The 20,653-nt window shown below is 35.0% G+C and overlaps 1 protein-coding gene across 2 annotated transcripts in view; it reads right to left on the reverse strand.

Moving 5' to 3' along the window:
• The window catches only part of grik3 (glutamate ionotropic receptor kainate type subunit 3), a 215,317-nt gene that overhangs the window by 13,620 nt on the left and 181,044 nt on the right, over positions 1-20,653 (reverse strand). For both annotated transcript variants that reach the window (XM_087286435.1, XM_087286434.1), the window contains exons 12-13: positions 13,293-13,411; positions 4,978-5,195 (exon numbers count right to left, since the gene is read on the reverse strand). In XM_087286435.1, coding sequence (XP_087142561.1) covers positions 4,978-5,195; positions 13,293-13,411 — 337 coding nt within the window. The remainder of the gene's footprint in view (positions 1-4,977; positions 5,196-13,292; positions 13,412-20,653) is intronic.

Consider the following 20,653-nt stretch of genomic DNA (forward strand, 5'->3'; position numbering starts at 1 on the left):
AATTCTACACACAATACTCCATAATGACAATGTGAAAAAAGAGTTTTTGAAATTGCTGCAAATTTATTCAAAATAAAAATCCTGAAAAATCACATGTACAGAAGTATTGACAGTCTTTGTCGTGAAGCTCTAAATTGAGCATTTTATTTCCACTTATCATTCTGGAGATGTTTCAGCAGCTTCATTGGAGTTCACCTGTGGTCAATTCAGTTGATTGGACATTGAAAAGGCATACACTTGTCTATGTAAGGTCCCAGGGTTGACAGTGCATGTCAAAGCACAAACCAAGCATGAAGACAAAGGAATTGTCTGTAGACCTCCGAGACAGGATTGCTGCTCTGAATTTCTGCTGCTCTAAAAGTTTCATTGAGCACAGTGGCCTCCATTATCCGTAAGTGGAAGATGTCTGGAACCACCAGGACTCATCCTAGAGATGGCCGGCCATCTAAGCTGAGTGATCGGGGGAGAAGGGCCTTAGTCAGGGAGGTGATCATTAACCCGATGGTCACTCTGTCTGAGCTCCAACATTCTTCTGTGGAGAGAGGAGAACCTTCAGAAGGACAACCATCCTGTGCAGCAATCCACCAATCAGGCCTGTATGGTAGAGTTGGCAGGCGGAAGCCTCTCCCTGCCTGTAATTTGCCAAAAGGCATCTGAAGGACTCTCAGACCATAAGAAAGAAAATTCTCTGGACTGATCAGACTCAAATTGAACTCTTTGGAGTGCATGTCAGGCCTATACGTTTGGAGAAAAGCAGGCAGCGCTCATCACCAGGCTAATACCATCCCTGCAGTGAAGCATGTTGGTGGCAGCATCATGCAGTGGGGATGTGTTTCAGCAGCAGGAACTGGAAGACTCGTCAGGATAGAGGGAAAGATGAATGCAGCAATGTACAGAGACATCCTGAATGAAAACCTGCTTCAGAGCGCTCTTGACCTCAGACTGGGGCAACGGTTCATCTTCCAGCAGGACAATGACCCAAAGTACACCGCCAAAATATCAATATAGTGGCTTCACAATACCTCGGGAAATGTCCTTGAGTGGCCCAGCCAGAGCCCAAACCTAAATCCTATTAACATCTCTGGAGAAATCTGAATGGCTGTACACCATCACTTCCCATCCAACCTGATAGAGCTTGAGAGGTCTGCAAAGAGGAACAGGCAAAAATTCCCAAAGACAGGTGAGCCAAGCTTGTGGCATCATATTCAGAAAGACTTGAGGCTGTAATCGCTGTTAAAGGGGCATCAACAAAGTATTGAGCAAAGGCTGTGAATACTGATGTACATGCGATTTTTCAGGTTTTTTATTTTTAATAAATTTGCAACATTTTCAAAAACTTTGTTTTTCACATTGTCATTATGAGGTATTGTGTGTAGAATTTTGCGGAAATAAATGAACTTAATTCATTTTAGAATAAGGTTGTAACATAAACAATGTGGAAAAAGTGAAGCGCTGTCAATACTTTACAAATGCACTGTAGATAGATAGATAACATAAACAGATAGATAGATAGATAGATAGATAGATAGATAGATAGATAGATAGATAGATAGATAGATAGATAGATAGATAGATAGATAGACAGACATATATAAATATAATAATAATAATATAAATAAATAATTAAATAAATGAATAAATAAATAAATAAATAGACAAATAAATAAATAGCATAAACAGATGAATAAACAGATAATTCAATAAATAAAAAAATAAACAAACAAATAAACAAACACATAAATAAGCTTACTTAACTTTACAAGTCATTTCAAATTAAATCAAATAAGCCAAGTTAAACCTTTAAAAGTCACTTTAAGCTGAATACTGAATCTTGAAAAATATCTAGTCAAATATTATTTACTGTCATCATGACAAAGATACAAAAAAAAAATCAGTAATTAAAGATGAGTTATTAAAACTATCATGCTTAGAAATGTGCTGATAAATCTTCTTTCCGTTAAACAGAAATTGGGGAAAAAATATACAGGGGATATAATAATTCAGGAGGGCTAATGATTCTGACTATTGAACGTTCTCATAACGAAATTTTATTCTGATTCAGAAGTGGAACCAATTCTGTGTATGAGTGTGCGTGTGTGTGTGTGGTTTGCTGTCTCAGGATAATGAAACTTTAACATCACGATTAGCGCTCAGTTTAAATGGCATTTCATGGTTTTTAAAGGAGGTCACGTCAGAAACCGTAGCTAATCGTGGATAATTGTTGGCTCAATTCCGTGAAACATTTAAAGTGACCCAAGAAAATGAACAAGTGCGAGTGCTCTTTGATTACTCCTGATAAAATGTTAAATTAACATTTGCCGTTCCAGGTCCTCTCGCTGAAATACCACAGCTGAAGATTGAGAAAACACGCGGATCTGAAGGTGCTCAGCCAGTGACAGCTTGATATTTTAATTGCGAGCACCTGTTTTCGCAATCTTCATTTCTAATGCTGCAATCATATACTTCAGATGGAATAGGATGCACAATCAGATGAACAATGTGGACTAAATGTCAAAGTCTTCTTCATTAAATCTCTTATTCGTTAAAATGCATACGTCTAAAAAAAAAACAGAAATTTAAAAGGACTGAAGGTAGATTTGAGAAATGTTTTTTTAACCACACCAGTGGTAATCAATTTCTTTTTTAAAATACTGTAGAACGATGTAGACAATTCTAAATACATTTACAGCAACAAAGAGGTAACATACATTCACCGTCCATTTTGGTGAGAGCAACATATAGATATTTAAATATGTGCTCCTCGAAATATACAAACAAATAGGTAGCTATCATGAGAAAAAAGCCGTTCAGAAAGCATCTGATGAGAGCAATATGGAAATATTTGTGCATTAATTACGTGCGTTAACGCGCTAATTTTGACAGCCCTAATATATATATATATATATATATATATATATATATATATATATATATATATATATATATATATATATATATATATATATTTAACGCGTAAAAAAAATAACACAAATAACGCAGTTGCATTTTTTTATTTCCTGTTGTTGCCCACTTGTGTTCAGGGACGGCATGTGCATAGAGGCGACCTAGGCTGCCGCCTTGGGCAGCAGAATAGTGAGCGAACCCTCTGGTCCTCACTTTCATCCGCTATACCCACCCCCTCCCTCACAGTCCTCACTTTCATCCACTAATCGGTCACTTTCGGGTTGAGGGCGTTGTGATAGCTGTTTGCCTAGAGTTCAGCTTGCGCCGGCCCTGGGTGTGTTTAATGTGCAAATGTGCACTCAGTAAAAGTGACAGATGAACTTGCAAGCTGTCAAAGACAGCCCTAAGCTGGTTCCATGAGCCCTCTCATTTCACAAGTTTGACGTGTTTCCCCTACACGCAACTTTTGTAAAGGGTCTGCTTCACGTTGCTGTGTCGGAATCTTTGCTTGTGAAATACAGCTATAGTTTAGAACGCTTAGTTTAAGCAAATTAGATGAACGGGATTGTTCATGTTGATAAATCTAAAGGGATCCCTTGCTCACCGTGTGCGCTGTACTGCACCGTTGTCTGTGTGTGTGTGTGCTTGTAATCACCTTAGAATCCAACATGGAAATCATGTTTGTTTGTTATTGGCATTAATTGTTTTGAAATTTAAATGGCACTCGCATGCCTGTGTTTTTATTTCAGTAATAAATACAGCTTTTTGTGATACTGTAAATTTTCTAAATTTTCTTTTTTTCTTAAACTCTACTATTTTTTATATATATATTTTATATTAATGTTAAGCACCTTGGGTCTGAGAGTAACGCAATTTCGATTCTCTGTATGTCTTGTACATGTGGCTGAATTGACAATAAAGCTGACTTTGACTTGACTTTGACTTTGACTTTGATTTTTTTAATCATTTGACCGCCCTAATATGTATTATATATATATATATATATATATATATATATATATATATATATATATATATATATATATATATATATATATATATATACATACATACATACATACATCAGAGGTCGCGTTAACCAAATATTTTCCATCAATGACAGATTATTTCAGCAGTGAGGGAAAAATCTGAAGGTGATTCGTCGTTTTGACTATAAAAAAACTTACCCTAACCCCAATCAAACAGTCTACTTATAATCTAATGAAAACTAGTTATCATGAAGATGCAATGTAACTTAAATTTAACAACTAAACCATCAAAATAAAGGGTGACCTTAAGTCTGATTATAAGCTGCTCTAACGTTGGCAACACTTTATGACTAATAAAGGGAAATTCTCACATACTGTGTAGCCCCTTTTGAAACAAACAAAACAAAGCAAAAAGGTTAACATGTGCTGTAATTTATAGAACAAATGTATAAAAAAAAGACAGCATCAGCAGTTAAAAAGCTTATATTTTACAAGAAGCTATGAATATTCAGTAACTGCTTTAAAGACCCCTTCATTTTATGTCAGTCAAAATCCTGCTCTATCTTCCAGCGCTCAGAATCTGAGAGTGAAAACTCAAAGCCTTGAAAAAAAGTAAAACCCTGCAGGCAAAAGTTGAAACTTTGGAATACACATATATAAAAAAAAAATCATTATGAAGAAGACTTCAAACATGGAGGAGAAGTGAGAGCACGGGAGAATTTGCTTTTACAGTGGGAATTAAGATCTAACTGGAAAAGCTTAAAAAATTCTTTTGTGGAATTGTATTGATTTCTCTTTCTTTCTCTCTCTCTCTCTCTCTCTCTCTCTCTCTCTCTCTCTCTCTCTCTCTCTTTCTCTATGCACTACTCTAGAATATAAAAGTTAGTCTTTTTTGAAAAGTTAGCTGAAGCTGTCTTTCAAAACAAAAATCTTCTGTTTTAACATTCTGCACTTGTTCTGGTGACAAAAAAGCCACGCTTCAAGCTTCAAGGAATAAATAATGTCAAATACATCATAAATAGTGAATGTAACCTCGGTGAACCGTGTCAGAATTACAGACCTTCATAAAATCTTGAGCACTTACCTTAAAGAAGGACATGGTTGCTCCGTCTTTGACTACGCCGTACTCTATTTTGGTCTGTTTGGCCAGGTCATCGGCCGAGTCCACGGGCGAATCCATCCTCTCCACGGTGAGGAAGGCTGCCAGGTTGGCTGTGTAGGAGGAGATGATGATGAGGGTGAAGAACCACCAGATTCCTCCGATGATTCGGGTCGAGAGAGCTTTAGGCATCAGTTCGGATCCTGCACAGAGATAAGATGCATCATTAACTGACTATATAATATTTTTAGGCTGAAAAATTTCCATAAAGTTGAAGAATCATTAGCCTACTTGTATATTTACCCCCCCCCATTTCTGTTTAACAGGGAGAAGATTTTTTTAAACACATTTCTAAACATAAAAGTTTTAATAACTCATCTCTAATAACTGATTTACTTTACTTGACAAGACTTTTTTTTTAAATGCTAGTATTCAGCTTAAAGTCAAATTTAAAGGCTTAATTAGGTTAAATAGAAAGGTCACTGTATAACAGTGGTTTGTTCTGAAGACAATTGAGAAAAAAAATGAAAAAGGGGGCTAATAATATTGATAAAATAAAATAATATAATATAATAATAAAAAAATTAAAACTGCTTTTATTGTAGCCGAAATAAAACAAATAAGACTTTTTCCAGAGGAAAAAATATTATAGGAAATATTGCTCATTTTAATAATTTTAATAATATCGTAAATGAAAAAGGGGGCTAACAATATTGATAAAATAAAATAATATAATATAATAATAAAAAATTAAAACTGCTTTTATTGTAGCCGAAATAAAACAAATAAGACTTTTTCCAGAGGAAAAAATATTATAGGAAATATTGCTCATTTTAATAATTTTAATAATAACGTAATTTTCATGTCTAAACTGCTAATAAAATAGAGCCTTAGACAAAAAAATAATTCAAAACCTTCGAAAACATGCATATAAAACAAACACACACGTACACACACTGTTTAAAATGATACAGCAAAATACTTTTCTTGGGCAAGCGTTCTAAAGTTTGAGTTTATTCTTGAGCCCACTTGCTCATCTCAAATACACAGAGACTCAAACCAAACAAACAGAGATGATGGACAAACAGAGCTCTCTCAGGACACAAACCACTGAACGCTGCAATGGAAAGTTTGAAAACTGACTCTCTCTCTCTCTCGCTTCTACACACACTCAAGATTGGCTAAAATACAAACATAGTTGACAAGCATTTTTTTATACAATCCTTTTGCACTCAGAATCAAACCTGCTCTCCTGTGATTGGCTCTTTGGTCCGCAGCATGTTCCTTTATCACGTTTCAGTGTGCACGCTATTAAGAAAATGCCGATGTCATGACAAACAACCAGCTGACAGATTTTCCAGCCCGACGCTGAAGCTAAACATCTGCTTATCGCTCTGCAAAAGTAAGGGTAGGCAAAGTTGCTAAACTGCAGGTTATTCTCGGTGGGTTTTGCTTCGGAGTGATATTAATTATGATGACCTGCTTTTCCCTGTCCTGCTATTTCTTTCGGCAGCGCCCGGCCCGACTTCAAGCATTTCCCAATGAGAATAATTACCTGCACTTAACATTCCCACCTTCTTCTCGTAAAGAAGAAAGTCACAGCGCCGGAGGCTAGTGTTCAGTATTCAGTCTGTTACTTAGCCTTTTCACTATCAGTGCGCGCAAGGAAGCAATAATGTTTTAAATAATAGCATGACAAGGAAATCAAGATATGGACTTGGCAAAACTGGGCAAATTGATAAAAGCACAGCGGGAGCTAAATTAGCCAATTATAAACAGAAATAGTGATTAGTTGGTTTGTTTATGCCTCTTTTTTGAGGGATGCACTCAAAAATGAGGCTCACTTACTCAGAATACACACAGACAAGAGATCGAAGGATGTTGAACATTAGTTTAGGATGTGCGTCATCACACGTCTCAACCAATGAGAGCTTTTCTAATTGGCCTAATGCTGGATTCACATCAAATGAGGAACACTGTGATACTTGCTCTAGTTTATTCATGTTTTTTTTTTTTTTTTACAAATCTTAGAAACTGTAGTATTTTTTTACAGTTAGTTTCATAAATATTTGGACATCGACAAAATTCTTTGCATGTCCGTTTGTATGTTCTCCCCGTGTTTGCATGGATTTCCTCCGGGTGCTGTGGTATCCACAACAAGTGCAAAAATATGCGCTATAGGTGAATTGGGTATGCTAAATTGTCTGTAGTGTATGTGTTTAAATGGGAGTGTATGGGTGTTTCCCAGCACTGGGTTGCAGCTGGAAGGGCATCCGCTGCGTAAAACACATGCTATATAAGTTGGTGGTTCATTCAGCTGTGGCGAACCCTGATTAATAAAGGGATTAAGCTGAAAATACATTTAATGAATGAAGTAAAAGGGATACTGCTATACAAAAATAAAAGCTGGTTTGTTTTTTTCATATGCCCGAACTTTTCAAATAAAAGTGTACAATACATTACTATTAATTTTATTGCTCAGTTTTTTTTAAAAAGGAATGTGATTAATCGAAAAAAAAAAAAAAAACAATAAACATTTTATATTGTATTGTTCAGCACATTTTTTAACTACTATGGAAGTTAATGGGCTCCAGCAGCCATTTATTAATTCATTCATTTTCCTTGGGCTTAGTCGCTTATTTATCAGGGGTCACCACAGCCGAATGAACCACCAACTAAACCAGCATCGTATGTTTTACGCAGAGGACGCAGCAGATGCCCTTCCAGCCACAACCAGTATATATATATATATATATATATATATATATATATATATATATATATATATATATATATATATATATATATATATATATATAGTTGAAGTCAGAATTATTAGCCCCCTTTTGATTTTTTTTTCTCTTTTAAATATTTCCCAAATGATGTTTGACAGAGCAAGGAAATTTTCACAGTATGTCTGATAATATTTTTTCTTCTGGATAAACTCTTATTTGTTTTCTTTCGGCTACAATGGGCAGTTATTAATTTTTTAAAAAACACTTTTGGGACAAAATCATTAGCCCCTTTAAGCTAATTTATTTTCGATAATCTACAGAACAAACCATCGTTATACAATAACTTGCCTAATTACCCTAACCTGCCTAGTTCACCTTATTAACCTAGTTAAGCCTTTAAATATCACTTTAAGCTGTGTAGAAGTGTCTTGAAAAATTTCTAGTCAAATATTATTTACTGTCATCATGACAAAGAGGAAATAAATCAGTTATTAGAAATGAGTTATTAAAACTATCATGTTTAGAAATGTGCTGAAACAATCTTCCCTCTGTTAAACAGAAATTGGGGCCCTAATAATTCGGGGAGGCTAATAATTCTGACTTCAACTGTATACACACACACACACACACACACACAAACACACACACACACACACACACACACACACACACACACACACACACACACACACACACACACACACGCACACACACACACACACACACACACACACAATAAAATAAGAACAAACAAATAAATAAACAAAACAAAACGCAACTACTGCTCACACGTCTTCACATTCAGAAGTCCATGGTCGACGTTTACCAAAGTAGACTTTTGGAAAACAGTAAAAATGCAAAACAATCAAATCTTGCATTCACATGAGTACTGTGTAAAGGGAAGTCAATGGAGCAAAACATGTTGTGGCCCTCAACTATATATATATATATATATAAAAACTTCACTCTACATGTAACCACCAAACCTGTTCCGAGCTGGGATCGAACCGGGGGTGGGAGTGGGTTGCTCTAACAAGGAAGCTAAAGACCATGGCCCCTACTGTCTGTCGCTAGAGCACCTTTAGAGGTCAGAGGCGTGAGGTTTATCTGCATAGCACTTCTCTTGGTGGCCTTCGCTACACTCACCCCCCCTAAACATCACATCCATCCCGAATGAGCCCTCACTTGTAACCCACCGGTCCTACTGCACCCAACCTGCTCTGAGCTAAGATCGAACTGGCGATTCTTTGCATTGGAGTCAGTTGCTCTAACAAGGAGGCTAAAGACCATGGCCCCTAGTGTCTATCAATAGAGCACCATTTGAAGTCAGAGGAGTGAGGTTTACCTGCACAGCACTTAACTAGCTGGCCTCCGCTACATTCATCCCCCTAAACCTCACTCCCATCAGGTTACAGCAACAATATAACCCCGCCGGTCCTACACCACCCAACCTGCTCTGAGGTAGCACCTAACTGTCAATTCTTTGTATGGGAGTTGATGCTATAACAAGGAGGCTAAAGACCATGGCCCCTAGCATCTGTCACTAGAGCACCCTTAGAAGTCAGAGGAGTGAGATTTACCTGCACAGCACTAAGAAACTGCTTTATTTAATACATATTGTTCTCCAAGTTACATGACTGTGAAAATCCTCTTCAGAACACCTTCAGCCGAATTCCACAAACAAACCCTTGTCTTTATTTTTAGCCCCATCTAATGCTGCGGATGCTTTCCCAGCGTTTAAACTCCAAATTACTGCTAAAGCGTGAATCATTATCAATCATTCATGCAACTGGAATAAGTAAAGAGACGCCTTTGCGAGTCAACAGAGACTTTCAGCCAACCAACCGGCACACAAACTGCATGGCTGCTAGCTTCACTTGGTTGTTTCAAAATTGACAGGTATCGCATACATATCAGTGGAGATTTCATGCGTAATGAAATGTGCAGCAGATTTGCGCTCCCCGTGAGCAAAGATCCACCGCGGGCACAGGAAGAGACTTTTTCTATTTGTCTCCTTACGTGAGGTAAAACATTTCCATTACTCCCTGGCCTGCTTTATTATGCCGTTTGGTTTGGAGGGTATCGTTCGCTAATGTGTGCCTGTGAGGGGTGTGAAAACAGCTTCAACCCCTGCGTGTCTTTAATAGCTTCCTCCGTCTAATTCTGTGGGGCGGCACCTCAGCACTGAGCCAAAGGAAAAATATTTAAAATGGTATTAAGGGAAATAATATTTGAGGAAGAGAGAGAGAGAGAGAGAGAGAGAGAGAGAGAGAGAGTCATTTACTTTAGTTTTGTGCTAAGATAAAACTCTTATTAGGGTTGGAGATCGTTTCTTGTTTAAAACAAGTTCTAATAAAGGACTAAAACACTGGAACCAAATGATTTGAGGATGACGTTAACAATATCTGAAAGTTTGCATTTCAAGTTTAATTTAGTTTAATACTTATAAATTACTTTATGGTGATACAATTTTAAAATTTGCTTTAAACAAATTGATTTTAAGTAAGCTCATAAGCTCATGTATAACAACATCTTTACCTGTTTAAATTAATTTGGATGCTTTGGTTTCCCAGTACTGGGTTGCGGCTTGAAGGGCATCAATTGCTTAAAACATTTGCTGGAATAGTGGCCGGTTTATTCAGTATAGAATGTAAAGTCATGCTGCATTGGAAAAAGAATGAATATTGTGTATGACTCCCATTTGGAGGACTGCATCCATACATTTCTGCAATGACTCAAATAACATCTGGAATGCCAAAGAAGGCGTTCTTGCAGGACTCCCAGAGCTCATCAGGATTCTTTGGATTCATCTTCAATGCCTCCTCCTTCATCTTAATCCCTACATGCTCAATAATGTTCATGACTGGTGACTGGGCTGGCCAATCCTGAAGCACCTTGACCTTTGCTTTCAGGAGCTTTGATGTGGAGGCTGAAGTATGAGGAGCGCTATCCTGCTTAAGAACTTGCCCTCTACTTTGGTTTGTAATGTAATGGGCAGCACAAATGTCTTGATACCTCAAAGTATTGATGATGCAATCCACTCTCGCACGCCCAAGATTTTCATGATTTTTTCTTTAACAAACTTGACTGATTTCTGTGAGAATATTGGGTCCATGTGGGTTCCAGTAGGTCTTCTGTAATATTACTTTTCCAAATGATCAACTAAAAGTCAAGTTATTATTTGTTGCTCTTACAACTGGGATCGACGGCTAGACTTTTGTCAGATAGTGTATATAGTTAAACATGCCTTATTTACTGTCTTTTGGCAAAATTATTAAATGTAGTATGTGTTTTATGTTTATTAGGAAATTATGTTTTTGTAAACAATCATGTGTTTGGCCGCAAGCTAAATGTTCTGCCACAAACCTTTGCTAATTGTTATTTTATTTCAGTTTGTTTTTCATTTAGCTTTGTACTAGTTTGTCATGTATTGTGATTTTTATTTCAATAAACTGAATTGGTTATCGACCAATAGTTTTTGTGTTCGTTTACTAAAATATATGTGGTGCAATATCGAACTGTGCACTGAAAAACTTTGACTCAAAGAAATGACTTTTGCTGCTTGTTCGAATTACTTATATAAAATTAGTTGAAACAACACAATGTGTTTTTTATGACTAAAATAGATTTGTGCTCAGTCCACTTCAATTTGAAAATACTTTAGAGTTAACAATAAATTTGTGTTGGGACATTATAAAGTAATTGTGTGGAACCCTGCATTTTAGACAGTTTATGATGAAAAGAACCACTGCAAGATGTTAAAGTTACACTTTGAGTTTAAATAATATTTAATAAAACGAAAAACACAACCTAAGACAACACAATCAACGGGCTCTATTTTAACGATCTAAGCACAAAGTCTAAAGTGCATGGCACAAAAGCATTAATGGCGTGTCCAAATCCACTTTAGCTGTTATAAGGATGAAAAAATACAGTCTGTGCTCTGACTTATGACCTAACAGGTTGTGTTTTGAGCATAACCTGCATTAAACTAATCTGAGTCTCATCTCCCTTTAAGAGTCAGTTGTGTTGCGCCATGGCGCATTTGCTATTTACATGGCAGACTTTGTAAGTGAAAAAACTGTACGCTTCACTAGCAAGAAAACAGTTAAACAGACCATCTGCAGCTCAAGGATAAAAAATGAGCCTCCTCCATTCAGCCTCTTTACTTTCTCTTTACTTTACTTCTACTCTTTACTCCTTTACTTTAGTGGAGTAAGGAAACGGTGGAAACTCACTTCATTGGAGACATCCATTAGCCTACGTTTTTAATTTACTTTGTTAAGTGCAAAGATTTGTTTCAAAACTATTTCTAAACTCAGTTCTAATTTCCAGCAAAAGAATAAATGAACAATAATAACACAAATAATAATAACACAAATAATAACACAAAAAGTGTTAACGACGTGGTAAAGTGAAGTTATTTCCAAACACGTGTCCTATTCTTATACCCCAGTGATGCATACGTCTCCAAAACCCGTCAGGTGGACAAATCAAATTTTTGTAACATTTTTAATCTTTATTTTTTGTTTTCACATGTAAAGATATTTGTGTATTGCAGTACAACCTGTGTGTATTAAGCAATGTGTAAGTGTTTGGACCCGCATAGACACAAAACTAACGCGCTCTGTGCTACAATTTAGAGCAGCTTTTAGTTGGTCAACGGAGCAGTCTATTTTAGTTCCTCAAAATAGCAATGCACCAACAATGCCACCTCCTTTACATACCAGCACCCTCATGAATCCACAACATAGCAAACCGTGAAAATTAGAGTTGCGATGGTCTGAAAATAGCATCAAACTGCCCTACACGTCCTGCACCTTATTGCGCCCAGTGTATGATAGGGCCCTATCAAGTGTGATGTTCCCCAGACAATATGTATTCTGTTTTCTGCTCTCTTATAAAAGTAAGAATTCATCTGGTTTAAAGCAAAGCAATCATAACTGTGCAAACAAATACAAACGATTCAATTCAAACATCTCGGCTGAATGAATCTTATGAATTAGTCAACATGAGTTATTGGTATGAAACGATTCACTTGTTCTTTCTAAAACCTCCATTTTAACCCTGGTTAAGGATAACTGAAGTCACACCACCCTACTGCATGACAGCAACGGTGAATGAAAGAAACACTATAAATTGAGACAAGAACTAAAAAAGCAACATCATACAGAAACGGGACATCTGGCCAAACACTGATGAGATGAACCATAGAGACGCTCCTGCTGCGCATGAGCTACGATTGAGACAGTGTTCTGTCGACTTTCATCCCAAGCTCAAACTCACAATAGTGAAGGTCTCTGATGGCGTCTGAGTGTCAGGAAACAAACGCTGCTGTTATCCCTCTAACCTGCCAGTGTGTATGACAGATGTCTGACACCCCTCATCCCCGCCTCACTGACAAGCAAGCTGACTGCTTCCTCCTCCTGTCAGAGAAGTCTGAACTCCACATGCTTTTGACAGGTAAAGGGTGGAAGACAGTCATGTCACGCTGTTGTCAGGGTTTTTTGGGGCTCGTTTGCAGTGTTTGGAAAGTGTGTTGTGTTCGCGGTGGAAGCGCCGTACCTTGCTGCATGAGGGAGCCGACGCCGAACCAGAAGCTGTTGAGGAGGGTGAAGTTGTTTTCTACCACGTCGGAGCCTGGGTTGCACGGATGGGCATCGTACCACTCGTAAGGACTGAACCTGTAAGAATCAGAACGAGTCACAAACATTACATTTAAAGAGCCCCTATTGGGGGTTTGCGAAAATGAGCTTCCATGTAGTGTGTAACACAGCTCTAAGTGAAGTGGAATATCCAGCTAAGGCTTAAATCTGAAAGTGGACAGTTTTTAAAACTATTGATTCATCCAAAAAAAGAGTCGACTCATAGTGGTTAGAATGATTCGTCTTCATAACGAGTCTTTAGCCGTTTCGGCGTGACGTGACTATTAAACATAATTGTTATGGGCGCAAACCCGGGAAAATTTAAACCTGTGCCCCGCCCACTAACACAGCCGCGAAGACAAACAGATCCTGAAGTCATGAGTCAAGAAGACGCTATGCTTACCTGGATATTATTGGAAGTGTGAGGGGTGTTACATTCCTGTACATTTCTGTGTTGCGTGATTATTATTTATATATATTTTTTCTCGCCAGTCTCTTTCTTTCTCTCTCTCCCTTTCTCTCTCTCTCTCTCCGTGCTCGCTTGCTCTCTACCTCTCTCCCGCTTCCACCTATACAGTGGCTTCGATTGGCTACCGCTGCCCAGCTGTTTGCCGTGCCCCCCTTGACGTCACCCAAGGTCTCCAATCCAGCAGCTGCCACCATGGCATAAAAGTGGTGACAGGACGCTACTCTGGAGGCCCTGAATTTCTGTGTTATACTGTATGTCAGTGTTTTTTTTTTATATATGTCTACTGTGTGTTACAATTTGGTATCTGTCCGTTATTTGTTCTTCATTTGTCTACCGTCAGTGTCATGCGCATCTGAGTGGGACAGGTAAGAATGTCGTGCGACATACATTGTGCACAAGTAGTTTGAAAATCTCTGTATTAGACACACTAGGTAAGGGGCGTGCTCCACCCACTGTACTTTTTGTTTTCCCATCAGAGATTAGCGAAGGTTAGGAAGTGCGTAATAGACGCGGAGATTTCTTTTCAATAACTTCTGCATTTTTATTTTGGATAGATAGGGTAGAGATTGGGCCAAATAGATTGTTTTTGTTTTATTTATTTGTATTGTTTGGATGCCGCCCGCGTCTCATTTCTCCAACTCTCCCATATCTGGTCAAACATCTTATGTCATTTGTTATCTGTGAAGTTCAATGTCTCTTTGTAAATATTTAATAATCTTTCTATATACATTTTTTTGGCATTCATTATTATCACTATTTTTGTAAATAAAATCACTTTATTGCATTTAGCTGGTCTTGGTTTTGTCCGTCATGTATTGATGTTGTGTGGTTGCTTATGTGTTTCACCCAAAAATTAATGTTACTCCTCTTCCCCTTTATTTAACATCTTTTAAATCGTAACAGGGGAAATAATTGATTCAGCAGTCTACACGCTTACAGTGGGCGATTCATTCGTTTGTTAACGGAAGGATCAGAAAAGACTGGTGTATGAGACTTGGGAGAATGGGCAGACAATACACCAGGGGTTCGTGCAAAATAAGGCCAGTTTATTAGGCACAAAGGCAGCCTGTTACACGCTGGTGAGCAATACAACCCCCTGGCTGGCTGGGGATGGGATCTTTGGGCAAAGCAGAGTACAGGTACTTAGCTGGATATATATATATATAGGCGACGCAGTGGCGCAGTGGGTAGCACGTTCGCCTCACAGCAAGAAGGTCGCTGGGTCGCTGGTTCGAGCCTCGGCTTAGTTGGCGTTTCTGTGTGGAGTTTGCATGTTCTCCCTGCATTCGTGTGGGTTTCCTCCGGTTTCTCCCACAGTACAAAGACATGTGGTACTGGTGAATTGGGTAGGCTAAATTGTCCGTAGTGTGTGTGTGTGTGTGAATGACTGTGTGTGGATGATTCCCAGAGATGGGTTGCGGCTGGAAGGGCATCCGCTGCGTAAAAACTTGCTGGATAAGTTGGCGGTTCACACCGCTGTGGCGACCCCGGATTAATAAAAGGACTAAGCCGACAAGAAAAATGAATAAATTAATATATATATATATATATATATATATATATATATATATATATATATATATATATAATGCACATTTACAGCTTTGTGCGTACGCAATGTTTTAGTATGCTCCTTGTGTGGTTTCTCATTTAGTCAGTATATTTAAGCCTTTGTATAATATGTTTCTGTTGACTATATTAGCTTTGTTTTTCAAAAATTATTATGATTATCCTTTCTATCATGGTTTTAGATTTTCTTTTTGATTGGTAATTCAGTTACTCATTGATTTTTTTGATTATGTTCACCTGGTCCTTGTGTAGTTTCTCATTTACTCTGTATATTTAAGCCTTCATTTGTGTCTGTTCATTATATTAGCTTTATTTTCCAAAGTTATTATGATTATCCTGTGCACCTTGGTTTTGGATTTACTTTGGGTGTGTGTGTGAGTGTGTTTAGAGGTAGTTATTCAGTATTTGCTAACATACACAAAGGTGTTTTTAAAAGAAATAGTTTAAAACTACACAAATGACTTTGCATCTTTTTAACTACGTATTCTTTATATCAGAGTAGCACTTAACTTTAAACTAGACTTTACTATCATACCTAAGGCAGTTATGTAACCCCAGGGAAATGTACTACAGATTGGCCACTTCAGGGCATTTTGCATTTTGTTCAAATCAAGGCAAGTACTCACTAACTGTGACATCGCTTCAGCTCTTTTCAACAGCTTGTTAAAGCATAACGTAATTAACTCTGGACACTCCTACCAACTGCAGATGTCTGTAATTTCCCTTATAACACCTGTCCTTTAACATCTACAGTATAAAAGCGAACGTCTGAAAGCAGATGCTTCAAAAAGACGAAAGACGCAGGTATTGTCAAGGGACTTGTTAGCAGAGTACAGGCACCGTAGCGGGAGACCTGCAGAGGACACATCGCAGGATTACATTTGTCTATGGGCATGTTTTTACTCATTGCCATATCCAAAGTGTAATTCTTTACCATATTTATGTATTTACATATAAATTAAATAAATATGGCATTATTTAAATCATTTATTATAATAAATTAAATAATTTATGACTTTAAAAAATAAAGTACAACTTAAAAAAAAAAATCCTTTTTACTTTATTATTTTTTAAAGACATTTTATTATTTTATTATAATTATAATTTTATTCAGCTGAAAAGTTCTTGATTTGTGTCATTGTAATTATTGTGAAAATAGTAATACTACTACTACTACTACTACTACTACTACTACTACTACTACTAATAATAATAATAATAATAATAATAAGCATATTCATCTTCTTTTATTTCTTTATTTTATGTCTCCAGGCTCATACATTACTGAATGACATGAAGTCCTGACAAAAAAGTTTAGATTATTATTTTATTATATTTGTATACATTATTATTATTATTTTATTATAATTATCATTTTAATAATAACTTAAATAATTATGACTTTAAAAAAACTGATAAATGTATGAATTTTTTAAATTATTTTTTACATTATTATTTTAATATGTTATAATTATTTTATTGGGATTATCTTTTTATTCAGCTGAAAAGTTCTTGATTTGTGTCATTGTAATAATAATAATAATAATAATAATAATAATAATAATAATAATAATAATAATAATAATAATAATAATAATAATAAATTAGCGATTTATTCCTCTGTGGTGACCCCTAATGAATAAAGGGACTAAGCTGAAGGAAAATTTATAAATTAATTGTGACAAAAACATCTAAACACAAGTGTATAATCTCACAATTATGACCTAAAAATAAATAAATAAATACAAATAAATAAATAAATTTATATAATAGAAATGTTATCGATGTGTCACTGTAATATTGTTATTATTAATTTAAAAAGTATATAAATATTCTTTTTTGATCTCCAAGCTCATACATAACTGAACAACACACAGCCCTAACTCCTGGAAAATTGAAAACTGAATAATGTTCTGGTGGTTTGAAAGATAAGCCTAGAAAGATGGTGCAAAGAATGCATGTTATTACACAGCCACTGGGGCATGAGAGCTGAGGTTCTCATTTGTACGTCTTGCCCATTCTTCTGAAACTTCAAATATAGATTTCCAGGGCTAAACCAATGTTGCTGTAAGTGCTTCCTGATATGTATGATATTTTTTGCACCCTTAAATAATTTGAGAAACTATTTTAAAGTTCCAGGTGCAGCACGGTGGTGCAGTGGGAAGCGCTTTCACCTCACCGCAAGAAGGTCGCTGGTTTGAGCATTGGCTGGGTCAACTGGCTTTTTTGTGTGTGGAGTTGGCATGTTCTCCCAACGTTTCCTCCGTGTGCTCTGGTTTTACCCACAGTCCAAACACATTGTTCGTAGAGTGCAGGTATGTGTGTGAATAAGAGTAATAACAATATGCAGTAATCCAAGATAAAAATCATCAACCGTCATTGTATTTATTTACAATTTCTTTTAATAATCTGTTTTAATCAATTTAGTTCTTTGTTGTTTTATTTCTTACACCATTTTGTGATTATTTTGTGATTCTTTTAATCCTTTTGTTTATGTAAAGTACTTTGTTATGAGTATGAAATGTGTTAAATAAAATGAATAAACAGACAAATAATTATATAAAATAAAGAAAAACAATAAAACAATAAATAACACAATAAATAAATAAATACATAAAATGATATAAAAAACAATAAAAAATAAAGCATAAAATATAATAAATGAAATAAATAAAACCTAAAAAAATAAAACAATAAAAAATAAAACAATGCATAATTAAACAACACAAAATAAACAATAAAAATAAATACATAAAAAACAATAAACAAATAAAACAATAAATAAATAAATAATCAAAACAAAAAATAAACAAGTAAAACAATAAATAAACAAACAAACAAAACAAGAAATAAATAAAACAAGAAACAAATAAAACAATAAATAAATAGATATATAAATAAATAAAGTAATAAAACATATATTAATATATAAACAAACAAACAAACAAACAAATAAATAAATAAACAAACAAATAAATAATGAATTAAATAAAATAAAAAATAAAAATAAATAAATAATCAAAACAATCTACAAATAAATGGATAAATAAGCAAATAAAACAATAAACTAATTAATTAATTAAACAATGCAGAAAACAACAAATAAAAGTTAAATAAATAAACAAATAAATGAGAATAAATAAATAAATAAATAAATAAATAAATAAATAAATAAATAAATAAATAAATAAATTGATTGGCCAAATTATATATATAAAAAAAAATATATATATACATATATATATATATATATATATATATATATATATATATATATATATATATATATATATATATATATATATATATATATATATATATATATTATTATTATTATTTTTTTTTTGGACTAGCACATTTCCAAGCTAAATCAGTATGTCTATCCTCAAAGTAAAATGCTACACATTTCAAAAACTGTCAAGTCTAATAATTTAGATCTTTTAGACAGTTAAACAGTAATAACTCAGTCATAATTAAAGTGGGTATGTTTGTTGCATGTATTTTCTTTGTTATTTTAGTTTATTGATTTTTTTTGATTATGTTCACCTGGTCCTTGTGTGGTTTCTCATATAGCCGGTATATTGAAGCCTTTAATATTTTTCTGTTCATTATATTAGCTTTAATTTTCAAAACCTATTATTATCCTGTGCACCATGGTTTGGGATTTTCTTCATGTGTGTGTGCATGCATGTATGTGTGTTTATTATACAATGGCTAATATTAAGATCCACCTCCACTAGCTCCTGCATTTTTTTTTTCACCTACATGTGAAAATACGATTTTTAAAAACACACTCCCAGCTCATAAATCCATTTATCCCCATTTTGTAAAATGAGAGGCTGACTGTTCTGTCTGTGCCAGTGTAAATTGCACTTAATTGTGGTAGTATTATATTGAAAATGGACAATTTTATCAGCATATGTTGTTGTGACTTCTTGCAAACTACCTAAAGCTATCATTTTCATTAAAACCTTTGAGTATTATATATTTCTGAGGTTTCTTTTGATGCTGTTCCATCTAATGAGTTTATTTCTGAAGCCGGTGTCTAATTGAACGAGATGCCTGATATTGTTATTCAAGAGATCTAAAACCTTTCAGCCTGCTTTCTCAGATGGTTGATGTTTGAGGACATGCTAGTATGTAAAGTCTTTAGCTCCTGTACCCTTCATTAATGGTCATTCAGAAAAGCCTTCTGAATAAAACGCTTCTACAAGTGGTGATGCTGCCGCTCAAAACACCCTCAAGCAGGGTGTTAGGAAAAGACTGTAAAATGTGATTACAAACTATGTGATGTGAACCTTTAATAGCAGTTTTGCGACACTTTATATGGCAACTTGTTCCAAATCTGCTGTACATAAAAAAGTGAAAATAAATCCAGCAGAAGCATTCCAAACAGCTAATTTCCAGTGCAGAGGTCAAATATTTCTATGTGACAAGGCTATATTTGATCGTCATTGCCATCTGCCATAATAATCACATATTCAAAACGACAGCCTGCCATTGGCTCTCACATGACTGACTGTTACAAGCTAAAGGTCAGATTTATCTTTTGAATGTGACTGTGATTATTGAGGAGAAGAAACTTATTTATTTATTTATTTATTTATTTATTTATTTATTTATTTATTTATTTATTTATTTATTTATTTATTTATTTATTTATTATTTTAAAGTGTTTTTTTCACATTCAAGCTGTTCTGCACATGAAGCTAATCTCATAGCTTTAACTGGCTTAGCGTGCAGATTGAGCCACAGGAACACTTTGGAATACATTTTTATTTATTTATTTATTTTTTATTTTGTTAAATACATAATTGTGGCACTCTAAAAAAAAACTCAAGAGGTCTGTTACCATTATATAGTTTAACACATTGTTGTAAGCAAAAAATTCTAAATTGTTGATTTGATTAAAACTTTTAAGTTGGCAGAATAATTTTATTACGTTTTCAAAACAGGAAAATATTGATAATTACATCAACTTAAAAATGTGGCATACTTAAAGGTAAATATATCTGTTAATTTGCTTAAAACAATATTTAACTTATAGCAACCCCCCAAAAAATGGGTTGATAACTAAATTTTTCCGCACTGATGGGGTTGTTTTGTATTTCAAGTCTATACACTGATGTTCTTGTTATTTTTTATACATGGGACAGTACATGTTTTTGTTTTGTATAACAATAAAAATCTGTGGTGTAAAACAAGTAAAAAATTACTGGAAAACAAAAATGTTGCTGTTAAAT

Source organism: Danio rerio, chromosome 16, assembly GCF_052040795.2.
Source record: "Danio rerio strain M-AB ecotype USA chromosome 16, GRCz13ab, whole genome shotgun sequence".
NCBI lineage: Eukaryota > Metazoa > Chordata > Actinopteri > Cypriniformes > Danionidae > Danio > Danio rerio.